The sequence below is a fragment of the Vanellus vanellus genome (genome assembly GCF_965231255.1).
Source record: "Vanellus vanellus genome assembly, chromosome: 19".
NCBI classification, from domain to species: Eukaryota; Metazoa; Chordata; class Aves; order Charadriiformes; family Charadriidae; genus Vanellus; species Vanellus vanellus.
Window position 1 is genome coordinate 4,652,198 of NC_138924.1, and position 20,088 is coordinate 4,672,285.

The following is a 20,088-nucleotide window of genomic DNA, read 5'->3' on the forward strand; positions in this document are numbered from 1 at the left end:
CTGGATGACTGACATTAGTTTTGGGGAGTTAGTCTTTGCCTGACCTTTGCAGAGAAGGATTTAGTTTGGAGGGCAAGCTGAGAGGTGGGAGAGAGAAGTGCTGAGCAGGGCAGGCTGGATTAAACAGCAGCAGAGAGTTGGATAATGGCACAGGCTTTGGTGTTTTCCTTTTCCCAACTGCAGTGAAAGGTTTGTGGGAGGCTGAATGTGTAACATACCAATAGAAGCAGCACTGACCGACGGGGTCAGTGTAAAAATGCCGGCAACAATGGGTGCTACCAAACAGTACCAGCCTTTGAGGAAAGGCAGGTCTGGGCTGTGATGCTGCAAACTTTCTTCATTCCCATGCAGCATCTGATGTATAGCAGAGAGCAAAAAGGCAAATTGGCTCTGTAGGATGTTACAGCACTTGGCTTAATGCTGTTGTAAATCAGCGTAACCTGCAGCAAAATATACAGTCTCCCTGTAGTGTATTTCAGGATACAGCACTGAGCCAAATGGTTTAAACTATCGCACTGTAAAATGCTGTCTCTTGGGCCACTGTTACTGGAAGTCACTAATGTATATCACAAATGATACAAAAATTTTGGACTACAAAGTTGTAGGAATTCTTAGGCTGTAGGCCTGTGGATAAGCTTTGAATGAATGTGCATTGCAAGCAGAAATAATAGGATCTTATTTTGCCAAGCACGAGAAAAATACTTGTGTCCTGATAGTATAATTAAAAGTCTGCTAAAATCCTTTCAGGACCTCTGCAACCAACCCCATTGGAAATGCATTGCAAGGACCACAGCAACATATTCATTTTCTTGGGTAATATCCTTTGAAACAATCAGGCTTTCTAACCACTTGGCAGGGCCTGACAGACATAATTACTGGCTTCTGAACTAGAAGATTTTCAAAGCAGCTTCTACAAATAACTAATAAATTTTTGCTGAAAGTAAACTTTTAGCTCCCAGGTACCTTTTGGAGGAGTTGCTGCATAAGGTTTGGGGAAGGTAAGGGTGAAGCTGTATCTGTCTGCACTGGGTGGGGAGAGGGGGGAGAAGTGGAAATGATAGGAATCATCACAACTTGTCTCTTGAGCTGAATGCAACTAGAAACTAGATTGGTTTGTATCAGGCACTTCAGCTGGTGTCCTGGCTGAGCCTGGAAGTCGCCTTGTCCTACCCATGTCTGGGTTATTGATTTGTTTCTGAGCATCTCTGTGGCCTATGGAGGCAAGGCTCACTTTGCAGGGCACCCCCATGAGCTCTGATGTGTGTGGTTGTGATTTTGTTGGTTTTTTTTTGTTGTTGCAACCCAAACCACAACCAACCAAAAAAAAACCCAACCCACAAAACACATCATCAAACCTCACATAAGCATTTGACTGGAATTGCACACTCCCCACATGGCTTATGGCTCAGATATTGCCAGTAATAATTGAATAAGTGAATATGCTGTTCATATGGACATATTGACAATGAGGGGAAACAGTTCACTAGTTGTTCTGTCACTCCATGCTCTGAGTTCAACCAACCTTTTAGACTTGTGTATGTGAGAGTGGTTTCAACTGAAACTCATACCAAGTTTTCTCTGCTGCAAGAAGTACATGACATGAGTCTGGCACAGCCATTTAATTTGATATTCAGCACGGATGTGTTCAGTGCCTTGGCTGGTGTATGGCATCACGGAATTGGAAGGGACCTCTAGAGATCATCTAGTCCAACTCCCCTGCTAAAGCAGGATTGCCCAGAGCACATTACTCAGGACTGCATCCAGGTGGGTCTTGAAAACCTCCAGAGGACAGGACTCCACAACCTCCCTGTGCCAGTGCTCTGTCACCCTCACCGTAAAGAAGTTTTTCCGTGTATTTGAACGGAACTTCCTATGTTCCAACTTGTGCCGGTTGCCCTTTGTCCTGTCAGGGACTTATAAGAAAGCATGTTGGAATGCTTTCTTATAAGTGGGTCAAGTGAGTGCTGTTGTGATGGTAGCTGCTGTCTTTACTTGCAGGGTTGTATTTGGTGTTATCCTTTGAGATGCTGCATGTAAAAATTTCTCCAAGCTGCACTGAAAGGTATAAAGGAAAACTCTCATGTATGTGTGTATGAGGGAGAAAAAGCACAAGCGAGTTTTAGCTGTGGTGTGTGAAGGCTGTTTGCATACATACTTAGTGTAATAATAAACTGTAGACTGTTGCTGAGCAGCCATGTGCCATTCACAGGCTTACTGGTTTGCCCACAGTAAGTAAAGCAACAATATGCTGTTCTTCCCAAACTACAAAAAAGGTAGCAGAAATACAGAATGTCACCCATCAATAAAATTCAGGTCACAACTGTTTGTTTTAATCAACTTTTATCTTCCACCCTCTTCTTGATATTGCTCTTGGTCCTCTGAATGTTCTGGTTTTGAAGAAATCTGTGTAAATAGGAGAGGGGAAGAAAAAGGTTATCCGTCTTAATGGTTTTGCCTTGAATTTGCCACAAGCCTTTTGCAAGTAGTATGTGTCTAAAATGGGATGTGGGTGTATCTAGTGTCAGTTGCTGCCTCTTTGCACGCATAGACTGAGACTCTTTCACCAATAACTAGACATTCCCATTCCCAGCAGAGCAGTGAGGCATGCCTGTGAAGCCTTTGCTTTAGGAGGCTGGATTATTTGCGTGCATCAGTTTGCACCCTTACCAAATTTGTGGTTAAAATGCTGTTGTGGAGTTTTCCACTCTGCCTTGGTTGAGACAGCTAGGTTGCCCTGCCCTTTTGCATTGGCACGTAATTTTAAACTTCAACAAGACCCCCAAAAACCCTACAAACCCCCATTTAATGGATTTTGCCATACTTATAATTCACCACAGAACAGGGCAGGAATTTTTCTGGCCAAATGTCTGTATATCTCCTTCGGACCTCCTGCTGTCCCCTCTTTCTTGCTCAGTGCTGCTTTCTCCCCATCCGGTTTCCCACGTGTGTACTAAGGAATGTTTCAAGGCAGTGTTATCATTCTGAAGGAATCTACTGTGCGTGCACAGGCTACGGAGGGTTTTTTTGGGCTATTATTACTTGGCCAACTCAAACCCATTTTCCACCTGGATACCGAAATGTAGATCTCCTCCCTTAAGACCATCTCCCTTCCAAATAGAGGCTTCCAAAGCACTGAGGCACTAAAGCGGTTTCTTAGATTGCTCAAGAATTTTTTAATAATAGAGAAAGGTGTTAGTGTTTCTGCTCACAAGAGAAAGGCTTTCTTTTTTTAAGTTTGTTTTTTTTTTTTTCTAATGAGCAAGCTGGATTGCAGCGAAGTTTAAAAGGAGAATAAAAATAATTGTTCTTGGCTACAAATGAGGTATGGAGGCTGTTTCCAAAACCAGTGGAAGCTTAGCAAAATGAGTTAAAAGCAGAAGAACCTTTTAAAATTGAAAATAGGTAGGTAGAACACTTTGTTTCTAGATGTTTTTGTACAGCTTATGTATAGATGGGTATCAGTGCAGGGGGTTCTGTGATTGAAACGTATGCCATCTGCTTAACGGTGAGTTTAAAACTTGATGAGGCAATACAGAGTGTTCACTAGCAGGGGTTTGGGACTACTGTGTGCAGAAGAGCTGATCTACAGCAAATGCTATGTAGTTACTTTTTATGGCATTGGACGGATGCAGTCGTCGGAGTGTAAGAGTGGGAGTCTGGAGAAAGGTGAAGAGGAGGTTGTTGGTACAGCAGATTACTGTGTGCCTGTAACTACCACATCCGAGCTGTGTTATATTCAAGTGGAGCTTTCCCTGACTTTGTGCAGGGAAAGCACTTTGAAAGGGCTTGTGACCGGCAACTGGGAAGTGTTTTAGGGCAATTCATTACTGCATTTAGCTGGGCACTGGGAATGACTGGCTTGAGAAGGAGGCAAGGAAGGGAAAGATGGGATCACCTACCACCCATGGGTGTGGATGTGTGTTTGTAAAGGGTATTTTTAGTTTACTACACGAAAGATGACTTTTGAGAGTTTTAGGCTGTGCAAGTAGGAATTTATTAACCTTAAAGCTATTGAGACATCCTCCTGCCTTAGCTCACCATCTCTGATCTCCCTCCCAACATGCACTTGAATTAGAACTGCCTGTTGTAAAGGGCAAACTCAGTGCTCTGATCCCACAACAGATCTCAGTTTTGATGTTCCTACTTCCCTACACATGAAACTCCCATGGGTGTGACTGGAACAATAGGATTATTTTCCAAATTATTTTTTATTGTAGTAACGCCCAGGACAGCCTTCTGCCAGACATGGCAGACATGGAATAAAAACTTTTCAATTTAAATAGCAAATTAACACACGGGCTTTGGGGTTTGTTTTTCAGAATGATTAACACTTTGAATACCCAGGCAGAGAGGTTTTGCAAGGCTTTGTTTTTGCTGAACTGGGGCCTCGCGTGGCTCATCTTGGGGATCTCTGAGCTGGCCAAGCAAAAGATAGCTTGCTTTATCTACTCTGTGCAAGACAGCCCGGTATTCAGAATGACCTGGCATATCAGTAGAGCAGTTACTAGAGAAAACTGCTTTGCTCTTGGAGTACAGGCATGTTGTTAGGGTACAGCTCTCCTCAAAAAAATCTTCCTGGAGCACCAGCAGTAGTCTTGTCTCAGGCCTAATGCAGTTGCCCCACTGAACGCCAAGTGGCTAAGCTGACAAATCAAAAAGGAAAAAGAGGAATTGTTGCTATCTAAGCAATATAAATAGATGGATTTGTCTAGACTGGCTTATTATTTCTAATCACCTCCTCCAGCATGGAAATACTAGAAAGATGTAGGGTTTTCTTGCATTTGAGGAAAGGCTGTTTCTTTTGCAGTTTCAATAAGGATGTCGTCATGTCTGGCTCTTTGTATAGTAGTCACCTGAAACAGAAGTGATGTGGAATAAAGCTAGGCCTGCACACTTATGACAACTTCACTGTCAAAGGAGCTGCCCTTGGCTCATGAAATCTAGTTCCCTTGGCTCATGAAATCTAGTTCCCAACAACAATGGGCAACCACAAGATAAATAACTATTCTAGAAAGATCTGCTGCATAGTCCCTTGTATGTGTCCACAAACTCCTTTACAAGTTGCTGAACAAATTGAAGAGCTAGGCTGAATGAAAAGATTATAATGTGACACAGGAAAGGAGAAGGAGGGTGGGCAGGTGGAAGAAGTGTTGCTAGAAGAGTTCTGGGTTCTGTTTACCTGACACAGCTGTCTCCAGGTATTTCCAGTTGCATCCTAGCACTTGTGAATCTGAAGCTGATGCTCTCATCTGCTTTTCAGTGTATTTCGGGCCCACAGGACACTGCTCTGAGTGTTGAAATAGCTCAGGAAAACAAATCTTTATTCCCTTAAAGAGAAAAAGCAATGTATTGTCTGTGGGACAATACACTCAATAAATTTTTTTTCTTTTTAGCTATCAAAAGGCTGTACCTGTCTCCAATGACAGTAAAATCTCTACTGTTCAGCTCCAGGAAAAACCTGGAACATGTACGTTACGTGGACAGATTAACATCATACAATTAATAAGAAGCAATGACTTGATCGTGCCATCCTAATTTTTTTCTTTGATATGCTCAGTGCTCTCCTTTTGACACTGCCTTTTGTTCTTGTTGTAATTTGTGGGTTTTGGTGCCAGTATAATGCTAATGAAAAACACTACTTCATTTAGGCAAAGTCCCTGTGTTCCTGTCATGCATGTGGCTTTCATTGCTGCTGGTAAGTGTTTTGAGTTTGGCAACAGAGGGCTGAATGTGAGGCACAAAGATGCACTGTTGTCTGTACAGAGCTCTATAAGCAAAACAATAATTTCAGGAGCGGACCCCGTTCAATCCTTGCAGACTAGCTGTTGATGCATGCAGCTACAGGCCCTGTAGGGCTAAGTACGTGATTTGAAGGAGATGCTGAAAACCAGCAGGAGCCTAATTTGTCTTTTTTGGAGGACTCAAATTGTGCAAAGTCTTGTTTTGTTATGACATAATGTAGCAAGGGAATTAAAGACAGCTATGGGTACCCACTTTATGGATGATGGAGGAGACTCTGTAGGCACAACAGGAGCACTGGTAAAACACAGGATGCTGTTACAGGGTTGCTGACTCCTTATGCCAGTTTTCTTAATGTTTTTCTCTCCGCAGAGGTTCTGCGTACAAGCAGGCATATGTCAGTGTCCTATTTTTCCACTTAAAATTCCCTCGCCACCTCCTGCTAATTCAAAGTTAGAATTTAATTGTGAATGAATTTATATTGGAGTAAATTTAGAGGTACAGGCTTTTATCAAAGTTAGTCTTGCACTTTAATGAAGATCAGGGCCACTGTTCTTAACAAAATGCAGTTCTAGATGAGATCATTGGAGGAGGACGCATAGTCAAGTGCCAAATGTCATCTTTGAACAGAGGGGTATGTTTCAGGCAACTAGTCGGTGTTCCAAATCCCAGCTCTACACTTTCACTTAAGGTCTTAAGGATTATTTTTTTTTTCCCCTGACCTTCCCCCTCCCTTCAAGGTCAGGCTTTTTAGGAATGAACAAACCAGTACTATGGATGTATTGGCAATATGAAGGTAGGAGACCTATCTACAACCAGGTTATCGAGCTGTGCAAAGATGTTTAGACTCAGGTTCTTCTTTTGAAAAGCTCTAATTCAAGGAGCTTTATGTTGCAAAAATGACATACTTGGTTGTAATTGTGCATGATTTCCATGCTGCATGGGTGTCGAATGCCAAATTCTATCAACTCAGTCTAATTTAACAAAGAGATTCCATGGGTATTTTTGTATGTTTCCTCTTTCCTCCCTCTGTGAACACTGGTAACTACTGTCTTCTCATTGATTGTGATAAGCTTGGGGGAGGGAGCAGCAAAACAGTTCAGTGCCTAGAAGAATGCCTGTAAAAGCAAAGCACTTCAAAGGAGTCAAACCCCCCTTTTATTTCCGAGCACTCAGTCATGGGCTAACTTCTTTCATTTTCATGATGAAGGTAATTATGGTTCAGGTCAACCATATTTATTGATTCAGTTGGAACATGCCACTGGCAAACTGAGAGCAGCTGGGTAGTGGGTATAAATCAGAGGGATTTTATCCTAGAGAAATACTCCTTGTGCCTTCTCACCTCTTTCCCCTTATGCATGCATAAATGGATACATAGGCACAGAGATGTATGTACTGAATGTGATTAATTTATTTCTGATACTACCTGCCTTCTCAACCTTTTTTTTAAGTCCTCATCTGCTTCTGTTATATTCTGCATTTGTATTAGTGCTGATGTACAGGGTGGATCTACTGTACAAATGAATCAAGTGTGTGTAATAGATGAGTACTATCATCTTCAGAGCCCCTCCTTCATTAGTTACAGCAGTTGGAAGGTGCCTTGTGAATGAGGTGGGGGATTGGAAGAGAAGAGGAATGGTCTCATGGCTGAAAAAGCTGAATGTTGCTCTAGGGAGCTTGATTCCCTCTTTGTCCCTGAAAAAGAGTTGCACCCGTGGCTCCATACTACTTGGCTATTCTGCTTCTAGGCTGCTTGTAGGTTTTTAATAATTCCAGTAGGGACAGTTTTTTTCCCTTAACCCCTGTAACATCAATGGCTGCAGAAAGATGAGGCAAAACTTTGTGCAGTTTCTTATGAATTGAAGCGAGTTCAGCCCTCGAGGTTATGCTGTTTGGAAGGTCAACCATGCACACAACAAAGCAAGGAAAGCACAGTTAAATGTGCTTGGCTGCAAAACTTGCTGAAGATTCAAGCTGTTGTGCAGACTGAACTGCATTTTCCTCCTAAGGTAAAGATTCCTCTAGGACTAAACTCCCTCCAGCAGTCTCTGATAATCCACTTTGTGTGGGAAAACTTAAGACTGTTATTGGCAACTGAGTATTTGAAGTGTGCTAAGCACAGAACGTATTGCCCCCTGGGGAAGGGTTATGCTATTGGGAGGTACCTAGATAAATTGTCCCATCTTATTCTGCTAGCCAGAGCTTATTTTTATGGCCACTTGTTTCAAACTCTTATGGGGGGGGTGTGTGTGTGTGCAGAAAGATTGGGGTTCCTTCCAATCTTTGTCTGACCAACATAACGGAGTGGGAGACCTGGAACTTGGCTTATTCCTGTTCGTGCCTCTGGCTCTCTGCTGCTTCAAATGGCTGCTGCTGTCTGGCTTCAGAAACACCAACAGTCTTCCAGTTTTATTCGTTTCCCAAAATGAATGGGCTGTTACAAAGATTTTTTTCCCTTTTTCACAGGAGTCAGGGTAACCTCTATTAGTGACTATGAAGTACTCAGTGGGAGTAAGGCATGCGTAAAATATCAATATTGACAGCAAGATTACTGTGGCTTGTCATGTCTTCTGACTTGCAGACCTCTTAAAACTTTGTGATGGAAGAGTAGACTCTGCTTTGAACTGAACCTTGCCGTCATAAGCTTGTATACAGCCACCCCCTCGCCCCTGCCAGGTGGTCTTTCATGGATTCCTTAGCAACGGTCCATCAATCTACAGACCTGAATCAATCCATTAGCTCTGGACATTCTAATATTATGGAGACTGGTGCTCACAACTCAGTTTTGTAGCAGGCTCTTTGCTGGACAAGAAACTGAGTGTCAACCTTGGATCTTAAAACCTAGTTATCTGCAGAGAGCACAAGTATGGTCAAGAACAGGAGAAACTTAAGCCTAGCTTGTTTTTTATCTGACCTTTCCATGTGGTGGGACTGTTTCCTTTTCAGCTCGGTCACAGCAGTAAAGAGTAGTCTGGTCACAGCCAACTGAATTAGCCGGTAAACTTGATCCTGATAAGAGTCAAAGCACGTTCAGGAAGGTGTGTATTTGTGAGTAAGAAGGGAATAATGTAGATATGTAGAACTGGACGGTTCACGAAGAGATACCCCAGAGAGCCTGGCAGCCTTTGAATCTGGATTTCTTGGCATGTAGAGGGCAACTTCTGCTTTTGGCCTCAGTGGAGTATATAAATAACTAACCACTCCTAACGATGGGCTCCAGCACACAACGTATGGATTGCTGTTCTGGCAAAGCAAGTGGGATGCTGTACTATTTATACAGAGAAAAGGGTACAGTTTGCTTTCATTGAGTCAGGATGGCAACTTTTTCCCAGTGAAAGTTAGCGACCTTCTGATTTTATTGAAATTCCTCTCTAGGATTGCAGGGAAACTGATAGCTCCAGTGAAAAATGTTATGAGGAAACTTGGGGAAATCTATCTAGCTATCAAAACACTCCTACTGCTTTCTGTGCCCTAAATGTTGATCTCTGCTAAGTATAATACACAGTGTATTATCCTTATGGAAACAAAAAGATAATTCAGTGCAGTTGTTTACACAGCACAAAGCTTTAGGGCAAATTACAAGCATCAGAAATGCCAACCTTATTGAGAGACTTCTGTAAAATTTATCGGGAGTGGGGAGGGTTAATTCATGCCCAAACACATGCAACAGGTGCTGATGAAAGAATCCTGTATATAAAGTCTTCCCCTGCCTCCCATCAAGCAAAGCAAGACTTTGCTTGCTTCTGTCTTGGCCAGTTAAGTCTGGCAATTTGAGCTTTTCTGTTGTACTGCGTGGCACGTGCTTTCATCAGAATTGCTAAAATCACACTAAATCTCCATTTTACTTAGCTCTACAACAGCATAAATGGTTTTGTTCAGAGTCTAACGGGTAGGATTGTTTCCACTGAAAGCACAGAATTTCATACTGGTAGGAGCATGGTGTGCTATAAGGCTATGGATATTGGGAGTTGTAAACACGTCCTTCACTCCTGCAAACGCATCAGCCGGAAGGTCCTGTGTGTGGTAGGTATTGCCTGCTGTAGGTCTGTCCTTAACAGGGCACAGCAGCAAGTCAGTTTTGTGTGTGGATCTGAACTGTCCTCCTACTGAAAGAAGTGATTAGGCAAGAATGTAGCCGCTTTCATTTTCAAGTTGCATGCTCCTGATTAAACAGTCTACTTGCAGAGTCCTGATCAGTTCAGCCCAGTGGTTTCAGTTTGTCCAGTGAAATGAAGCCTACTAACAACCTGTTGGCTTTTCTCTTGCAACCCCCCTAGAAGGTCCTCCAGGGATCCCCAGGAGTCTAAGAAGCTTGGATACAAGCCAGCAGTTTGGACTAGGAAAGAAGCAAACATTGCTTTTGGGGATGGCTCTGTAAGTTTGATGTGGTGTGAGTCTTTCTAAACATTCACAGTGAGCGAATGGGTGGAGGGATTCCTTACATACCCTTTGAGCAGTGGGCCTAGGAAACAGTACGGTGCAAATCCAAACGGTGAGAAGTGGGGAAGAGGAAGCTTGCTGTCTGTCAATGTCTTCCTGTCTGTGAAATGATTGCTCTAAGCTAATTTGGTCATGGTCGCCAGGCATTAAGCTTTGATATGTGAGTATATGTCTCTTCTGGAACTTAAAGTATTTTGGTTTGAGTATTTGTTACCTTACATTTCTCCACCCTCTGCAGTCCCTTTTCTCTCTCGCTGTAAGATTATAGGCTGTACATACATTCAGAATCTCCAGGGGATGAACTGTGCAACCAAATAAGGCTTCTGATGAGGGGTGCAGCAGGTGCAGAAAGCTGATGGGGTGCAGAATATGGCTTTCTCCCTGGCATCTGCCTACAGAAGCAAAATGCAGCTGAAGCTCTGTGTGTGAGTCCAGCTGCCCTTTGAGGTCCTCTCGGCCTGCTCCATGCATTCCCTGGAAAGACAGGTTTTCTTGCTTCCTCCTGTGTCCAGGTGCCTGAAGCCATGCATCACTGCTATTGCTGAGTCAGCAGAGAGTGGGCAACGCTGTCCAACATCTGCTGAGGGAAGGGTCTGTTTAAGCCTGGAATAGTAGTTTCCGGAGTATCTGCAACGGAAGCAAACTTGAATTTGTTGCTCGAGTTATCCTGAAAGGTCTGCAGTAACCTACACAGGATACCTGCTGGCATCAACACTCGTATTCCCTCTGGAACAACATGTCAGCTATGACATATCAAGACGTGAGATCTTGGTCTGTAGCCCCTGAAACTGTCTGAATCAGTAGCTTGCAGGCCGTAGTCTGCAGATCCTCAGTTTTCCATGAAAGTCTTCCAAGAATTAAATAGGGCGTGAGAGGAGGGTGTCTCTTTGGAAATGGCTGGGGAAAATGGATCAAGTGAGACTTGCCTCTCTAAGCAAAGCAGTGGAAGACCAATTCCATGAGATGCTGCAGGCCATAATGCTAAATATGCTGGTGATGAGCATGCATGACATCTGACAGACCCAGCCCTAAAGGAGCTGCTATTTGGATCATTTTGTTTGCTTGGTTGGAATATTCTTCTTTTGAATAAGCAGCAATATATTCTCTGCCATCCTGGATGCATGCCAGTAAAAGTCCTAAACCTTTCTTGATAGCATCTGTATATAATATAAAGGGTCATTTATAATCTCTGTAAGCCATAATGGGGCCTTTCGTCACGTTGTCTGAAGCCTGCTTGCATTCTGGAGACCGTTCTTGATGACTTTTGGCTTGCAAAGACAAATGTTTGGGGTGGTTTTTTCTGTCTTCTTTCTGTCATGGTCACTGTGCTGTTATATTTACAGTGAGTTCCAAGCTATATATCCTGATGCATTTTATGATCAGCTATGTCCTGTCTTTGTCTCACCTGCTTCTATGCCACAGTATAAAAGAAACACCTAAAAGCTGCATTTGTAAGCAAATCATGCTATTTATGGGAAGCCAAGAGTGTGATGTTTTGCAAATCAGAATGTACCTTTCACTCCTGGGTGGGTACTTTTAACCAAACTCTTCCTTCTGTTGGTACAGAGAGAAGTTAGAAAAATCTGTGTTCATGATGGATTATCTGAGTATCTTTGGGGTCTAACCACTTTTCTTTTTTCTTTTTTTCTTTTTTTAGCCCTCATGATCCACACTATGGTGGTTCTGCTTTGGAGAAGACTCTGAGAGTGCTGAGGTGACAAGTGTCGTGGTACTTTATCACTGTCACTGCACTCTCTGTCCTCCTGCTGCGGAAGGTGGAAGGCTTGTCCTTAGATTTGAGCGAAGGACCTGTTATTTTGCCATGGGCTATCGGTCCTGTTCAGCTTGTCAAATCCAGGGGATGGCTTCAGGCAAGGAAAGCAATGAATGGAAAGCCTCAGGGAAGCTTCTCGCTTCCTGTAATGATTGCTTCTTTTTATAACAGGTCCCTGAGCAGGTCATCTGAAGAAGTGAACTTGGGATAGTGATGGGTTTCTCCCCTACTAATGTGCAGGATTCTGTCCTGTGCGCTGTAGTGTGGGAGCAGCCTTTACCTCCAACCAGCCTCCTAAGGCTCAGTCACTAGATTGTATTGAGGTCTGTCCAGCATGTCTCGCTTCCAAGAAAGGCTTTTCCAAGGCAGAAATGACAACTTGACCTCCAAATTCCTTGGACTTGTGAGGGGATACATGTACCTGAATAGCTGCTTCCTAGGACCAGGTAGAGCAAAGGTGCAAGACACTTACTCAGCAACACCAGTTTTGGACTCGTTTGGAAACAAAATCTCTGTGTGTGTCGGCAGCACCCACTGAACAAAAAGCCCTGGCAAAACCAGCTTTGTAGATAGCTTAAAATAATCAACCTTTCTTGCAGTTTTTGACATAGGTGGCCTACTCAGTGCTACCTGTTTAACTCCAGATCCACAAAAGTAGTGCTAGACTCCCAAGCTGGTTGAAAATAATCCTTGAAGGAGCAAGATGACTTTGCATCTGGGTCTATGTAAGGGAAAGCTAAAGACAGTAATGGTTAGTTTCCAGTTTCTCCTTAGGAGTTATACTTTGGAGCTGCTGTTATACATTAACCAGAGCAGATAGGCTGCCAAATTGCCTCTGGCAATTGCAGAGTCTGCCTCCAACGCCTGCCTTTCTCTTCTGCATTGTGCTGGAGTGTGCGGTGGTGTTCATCTTTGTTCACCTTCCCACCTCATTTGCCTTCAGGAATACGAAGCTCTCTAGTTTCAGCATCAGATATGGAGAGTTTTGCTCAGAGTGTAGTTGAATTCTTTTTGTCTGACACCGAAGTGCTTTGTGTATACCCAAGAAGGCAGGACAGGTTGTCTCAGAAGCTGACCAAAATCAGTATTAGAGTGAAATAATCAGCGTAGGATTATCCAGCTCCACACTGCGGAAACAGTACTTCTTCCCAGATGACTCTGATGAGAGAAGACCAGAGGGACACACATACAAGGACTGTTATGTAGCAGTTCAAGCATAGTATGTGTAAATAAATACTTGATTTATTCGGATTTCATTGACAAGACAGAAAAATGGTCTTAACATGAGGGGAGGCATTCGAGTCCCTGACAACTATGCTCTGGTTTAAAATGTTCAGTAACTTTATTCTGAATTTGTTAGTATTCATGTCCCTTCATGCTCTGTTACATGTTTCTAGCGTGTGTACTACTGCTTTGTTCCTCTCCTGTGGTGGGACCAATTCCTTTCCTCATTGCATGTTAATAAGAAGTTTTGTTTTTCATAATTTTAGGACATATGCTTCTGTCAGGTTCTGTAGATGTGCAGTTTGTTTTGCCTGACATTAAATGCTTTTGCCCTGAGGCTTGTGCAGAAGTACTGTCCTTCTGATGGCTATAAGTAATGTGCTAAAAACATGCTCAACGTAAATCATAGAGCTGTGGCTTCCCCAACCGCTCTCCTACTTGCCCTTTTTCCCGACTGCTTTTCTTTCTATGCTCATACTATGGGAACAGCCAGTTGAGGAGATCTTATCCAGCAATACCCATCCAAACAAACCCTATGACTAAGACTTGTAGGGATGAAATGGCCGACTGCACCATGTGTGCATGTGAAATTAAAAAGAAAACTTTATTTTGAATTATCATGCTTCCAGTCTTTAGCTCCTGTCTTTGTTTCTTCCGGTTTTGCTCCCTAAACTTTGTGCAGAAGTTGTGTTGAGCCTGTTAAAGGATCTGCTGTCATCATGTGATCTGAAGCTTCATTGATCTGATCTTCCCCCCTGTTTTGCCTTTTGGTTCTGTGATGTAGATTTTAGTAGATATTTGGGTAATAGGGTGTCTGATGCCTATATATACACTGCAGATCCTCGATAAATCTGAGAAGTGGTTCTCTCAGACCTCCCCTCCAGCTTGGGGTCACCCGAGATGTGGCTGTGTGAGTGTAGTCCATGCTTCCCGATGAAGAATCGCAAGAGGGTTTACAGTGAGCAGGAGCAGTGTCTGCATAGAAAGCTGCATGGCTCTGCATTGATGCAGCTGATGGGCTCGATGGCGCTGAGTAGAAAGCCACCCTTTCTCTGGGTCCCCCAGCTTAACCATTGTGCTGTAGCCGAAGGTTCGGTGAGCAGCCTGCTGGCCCTCGCCTGCCCATTGTGGTCTGCAGCGCTCAGCTCAGTCGCTGGCATGCGTACCTCCTATTCATGGAGATGAGAGTTATCCAGAGAGCAGGGAGCCTCCTGCGGAGATAGGAGGGGAATCCAAAAAGGAAACAAAATACAACAAATGCTGTAAATGGCAAATACTGGAAAAATTAAACTGCCATGGGGAAGGTGGATTAGGGAAGGAGGCGGGGATGTAGAGGTGCCTGTTCCCACTGGCAAGCAGTTTGATTTTTGGTGTGCAAGGCTGGGGACCCACTGTGGTACTTGAAGAAGAAGGGACCAGCTGCACTGGGGGCTCTTGCTTTAAGATGGATGAGGTGCTAGGACTCTTCTGCGTGTGCAGGAAATGCTTACACAAGTAATTCGTGTGTTTTGGAGCATAAGCTGGTGTCGCCACTTCTCACTAGCAGCCCCAGTTCTGACCCCCAATCAGTAGGAAAGCAGCTCTCAAACCTGTTTACTGTGCTGAGGTACAAAGGCAAAAATATGAGCCAGTGTTTGGCAAATATGAATGATGCTCGCAAGGGGAAAATGAAAGTATCCTTTTTTCCCCTGCCTTCAAGCATGACACTGGAACCTAAAAACATATTTTTCAGAGAAGGCTTTATTGGTCCCAAGTCACAGAGCTGACACTGCTGTTCCTGCCTTCTCATACACCTTACAGTGAGAAGGTCTCTCTTGCTCTTGTTTTCTTATAATACACTAGTCCATCCGTCGCCTGCATTTTCTCTTGTCCGTTTTTAGACTGTAACCTCGCCAGGACAGCAATATGACTTGTTTGGCACCCCGCTTGTTTGAGGTCTGCTGCCAATGAGCTCCACCACACCAAAAAGCAGAATTTTCCAACTTGAACGTTGTTCAGAATGGCAGGAGGCTAAGGAATGATACCATAATGAGCAGGATGAAATTAAGACCAGTACAATGGGAACTGACTATCAGGAGTTTTGAACACTTTTTTTTTTTTTTCTTTCTTTTTTTTTTCCCTAAAGTCCTATTGTTTATGATAACTAACAAAACTAAATTATGTACTATAAAACTCTGGCCTCTGAGGACCAAGCAAGAGGCGTTACTGGATCTCTTGTGGTTCAGGTTGGCAGAAGCAGGGAATCTTTCTGCAGTTATTGGGAGGAGAGGGTGGGGTGAGAAATGAAGACTGCAAGTTAGGCTAGCTCTGGCTGGCAGAAGAAACAACCCCACCCCCAGATACTTGGTCTGTTTTTACTGCAGTCTGATATATGTTGGTTCAGCTTGCTGTCTTACTGGGCCTAACAGTGTCCTTTCTCTCTGCAGGCATTGGTGTCACTATACGGTTACGCGGACAGTTTCCTGCCAAGTGCAGAATGGGTCAGAAACGGTGATCCAGCGAGTTTATCAGAGCTGCCGGTGGCCAGGACCTTGTGCCAACTTAGTGAGGTAAAAATCTTCTTGTCTCATATTGCCCAAATTTTCCCGCATTTCTTATTAAATTTGTTAGCTTTTAAGTATTTCATAGTGGGTTGAGATCAATGGGTCAAATGTGATATCCTGCTTTATGGTGATGTAACTAAAGAATGCCACTGGTGTTAGCTGCACAGTAATTACACATGAAGGTAAGTGTAGTATGAGGAACAAGCTACATGAAACGGTTTAGATTGGGTTGTAATGCCAGTTTGTGCTTTTTCATACAGGAGGCTGCTGCCAGTCAGGCATGAAGCTAAATAAACATAAAGTCCAATGTTGTGCAGTGTGACTGAACAGGGTTAGCAGGGATGCTGGGCCAGTGGCTCTATGTGGCTTGTTGGTATCAAGGCCTCATACTTTATATTGATCACATACACTGGAAAGCTTTGATCAAATTCCTTGCAGCTAGTGATGGATAAAGGTAATATGCCTTGTACCTTTGAGTGGAATTTCCTTACAGCACCTCTTACTCCTTCATCTCAATATCCTTTAGAGACACGCATGAAAGCACAATGTCCCCTCCCCCCAGATGAGAAATGAAACTTAGACAAAGTGACTTGTCAAAAACTTGCCCTGAGCCTGCTTTGCCTTTCAATCATTTACAGTCTTGATCCACCTACATTTAAGAAAAAAAACAAACAAGCGTGTGAAATAGCTATCTCCAGCTACCACCTTCCAGTATGCAAAGTGTCTTTGTATTGTTGCGCTTTGCCTTTTCTGAAAGACATACTCGGAGCAGAATAGTGTTCCCCACCCATCTGGGAATTGGTGCAAAAAAGCCATTGTGCTCTAAATTTACACCTAGCTTCTATAACAATTTCCCATGTAGACAAGCCTATAATTTAGCTCACAAAGCTTAGTCATTTTATTGTTATTGTTAACAATTCACCCGTAGGGCACTGATTGAGATCCTCTTGTACTTGATAACCTAGCCACAATGTGGTGGAACTACCCAGAGATCCACCTTCCCAATCTGTTCTTGCAGCTCTTCATCTGGAATTCGCATTTTCCGTGTGGCAGTTACCACAGTTGGTTCTCTAGTTTCTACTTGGCCACTGGTCAGTCTAAGTTTTTTCACTTGTAATATATCTGCTTTGGTGTCTCTTTGGTCTTGTTTTATGCAAGGCTGTGGTTGAAACACTTAATATTTTACACTGTCGTGGCCAAACTTCTGTTGAAGCTTTTTAATTTCCCAGACTTTTTACGCACATAACTGTCATTAGAAACTTGTGAGCTTTCACCTTGTCTCCTAACCTTGCCAAAAATCTTGCTTATTTTTCCTTGTTAACATAATTGTAGTTTCCTAAGTACCAAACAATTGATCGTGTTACTAGTAAAAATCCTTTTTGTGGGCTCCTGCAGTTACTCATATACATTGATTCTTACATTGTTAACCCAGAGACTTTAGGATTAGTGGGTGCTGTAGTGACATTGTTATTCGTGGAACATTTTCAGTTTCAAATGTAGTTTGGTTCATTTGCCTGACGAGTCCAATTGTTTGGAGACAATGCAGAATAGCAGCAGACTTCTCATTTTTTCTTTCTATATGAAAATATCATGGAAAGAAGCTGGGGTTATTGATATTTAAGATCTCAGCTGGTGAAAGCTTAGCTGACAGGAGCTGTGTTTCTGGAAGATGATCACCATGAAGAAACCTACCAGAAGAGACAGGAGGACACTAATGCTCTGTTCCCTTTGCGAGCGGGAGGAAACGCAAGTGAAAAAAATAGCACCATTCCAAGGAAATGACTATACTGTCTGTCCTCTAATCATGTATTGCATGATATTCTTGCATGAAGTAGAGAAAGACCCTGGACCTCCCTTTCCCAAGGACCTCCAGAAAGCTGCTGATAAATGCTGGAGCCCACCCAGTTATCAACAAAGGTAAAGCAGGAGCAGCATGTGCTGGTTAATGATTGTTTCCTGTACTGCCACTGTAGGAAAGGGAGAGCCCCAAGAACCAGTAGGGATGAAGTTGAAGTCACTGAGGTCCTGAGAGTTGAGTGGGTTGTTGGATAAGTTATCTCCACCCCAGACATCTTTTATAAGTGATTGCTTGTTTTCGGCAGTGCGTCTGACTTCTGATAACAGAATGAAAAACAGCCACTGAAAATGATGGATCTTGTGACATGTTGTCTACAGTAGTTACATTTGGTAACCCTGAGTCATGTTGTATAGTTGAGGTCTTATTTCCTGGGCCTACGCGGCAACCTATCAATGTTACGTTGCCAGCACCTAGGGATGTGTGAATAATTGCCCTTCTCTTGTCTCGGAGTCAAGCTGAGGCTTTAAATTTTTTTTTAACGATGTTTTTCCCCCTCTTTCATCAAAATGAATATTGTCTCTTTAGGAAACACCAGTCTCTCTCCTAATCCAGGTGAATCCCATCTTCTGTTTTAAGATGAAAACTCCCAAGGATAGCAATGAGAAAGACAGTCCCCAAAGTCATAAGGCAGTTGAGTCCCTCTCTATTCAGCACCTCTCTTGCTAGTGCAGTTCCTTGCAAGTTATACTTGTTTTCCTTATTTTTCTACTAAGAAACTGGCTTTGAGGGGGCATGTAAGCTTATACCAGCCACCATGCTGCAAAACATCCTTTGACAGGTTTCTGAAAATTCTTACAGAAGATGAACAGAGCAGAAAACTCAGGTGCTCTACTCTCTCCCCCCTCTCCCCCCTTTCCCCTAACTAGTGGTTTGAGAGTGATTCCGTACCTACTTTTTTTTCAAAAGAAAACAAAAAACCCTCAACCCTCCAAGCTATCTTAGCATGTCTGAAAGCTTTGGGTGACGCTGCTGTTTGCCTGGGAGTCATCCTGGTTTTCTTGGGAATCTGTTTTTTCTTGTGAGGAGCATACTGTCTGTGGTGCAAGGTGAAGACAACCACTCTGTGGTTAGGGTAAATGTTACCTCTTTTGTGTTTCAAACTAACTTCTCCCAAGAGAGAACGATGGATGTGGAATGGCAGAACTTGAGCCCATGGGATTGCCACCGTAGCTATCGCTAACAGCAAAGGATACCTCTACCCATGTTTCATCTAATCCTGCTACTGCAGGACTGAAGTCCAGAAATGCTGCGAGCCCTGATACCTTGTAAGGTCAAGGGATTAATCGCTCAGAGGGACATCTTAAGTAAGGAGATCTTCAGTAGATACCTTCAACAAGGAAAAGCAGTGTGAGTAGTATCAAATCTGATAGTGTCCTGTCCCAGCGCTTTGCAAAACACAGGAGAGGGTTTACACTAGCTTCATGGAAGTGGAAGTAAAGAATCCCTTGTGTCCTTAAATGCATTCTCTAGGTCACCAGTCCTTGAGCATATTCCTATAATATGAGGGAGTTTCTCTGTTTTTGACTATGGTCCTTAATGATTGCCTGCTGGACTGTATCTGCTCTACATGACGGGTCCAGCAAGAATGCTTCACAGGGCCAATGCATCATTCCCATCAAACATTGTTTCTGTTTCCTCCTTACCTTCTCTGTACCAGCACCTCTGTCTTTTCATGTTTTCTGGAACTCTAGCTTCTGGTGATGTCAGGCTTACTCCAGGTCTGGTAGCGGCTAGAAATGATTGCGCGCTCTGTATCACTGTGGTTGTTCAGGTAATATAAATATATTTGCTTTCCTTTTGCCAAAAAGACAAACTTGATGATCTTCTTACCTCCTCTTGTTCTTCTCTTATGAGACTTCTGGTGCCTGAGCTTGAAGGGGGTGTACAGCCAGATTCATATGGTGTAACACTTGACTGTAAGCAAAGCAAAATGTTTGTAAGCCATTGGCGTTATTTTGGCTTTATAGTATTTCTCCCAGCTTAACTCAAAACAAACTGTTTTCATCTCCTTGTTTACAGGGAGTGAACCATATCTGGGAGAGCTTTCATTCTGCCAGCACCCGTTATCAGGCTGCTCACTAGCAAAAGGGATGCTAGCCAAAAAAAAAAAGGCATCTCTCAACCTCGTGGTGACAGCTGAGAGGGGCTCTCTGTTACAGAGACTCTGCGTACAAGCAGACATCAGTGTGGCCAGACAAGGATTTAATCCGTTTCCTGTCTCCCATTAATTCGTGTTATGTTTCTTTTCCTTATTGCACAAACTGCAGCTCAGGGTCAAGCCTTTGACAGAGGAGTATCTGTGAGATCCCCAGCCTCACAGCTTCAGTTGTGCGATGTCCTTCCTGTCTGTTCACTTGCTCTTGGGAAGCTGGCAGCTGTACTTCTTTTGCAGGAGTGTCGTCATCTTGGCTGGGATGGGATGAGCTGCTCTGTTCTTGCCCTCCACCCCAGACTCTTTATTTAGCTTGGGTGCTGAGTTGCTTTGGAGTAGTCTTGGCTGGAGACTTTCC

The 20,088-nt window shown here is 43.3% G+C and overlaps 1 protein-coding gene across 1 annotated transcript in view; it reads left to right on the forward strand.

The window, feature by feature from the left end:
- Window positions 1–20,088, forward strand: part of COL26A1 (collagen type XXVI alpha 1 chain) — a gene marked incomplete at both ends in the record, with an annotated part of 175,349 nt that overhangs the window by 9,660 nt on the left and 145,601 nt on the right. The window contains one exon of the mRNA XM_082493295.1: window positions 15,604–15,726. Within this exon, the coding sequence (XP_082349421.1) occupies window positions 15,604–15,726 (123 nt within the window). The remainder of the gene's footprint in view (window positions 1–15,603; window positions 15,727–20,088) is intronic.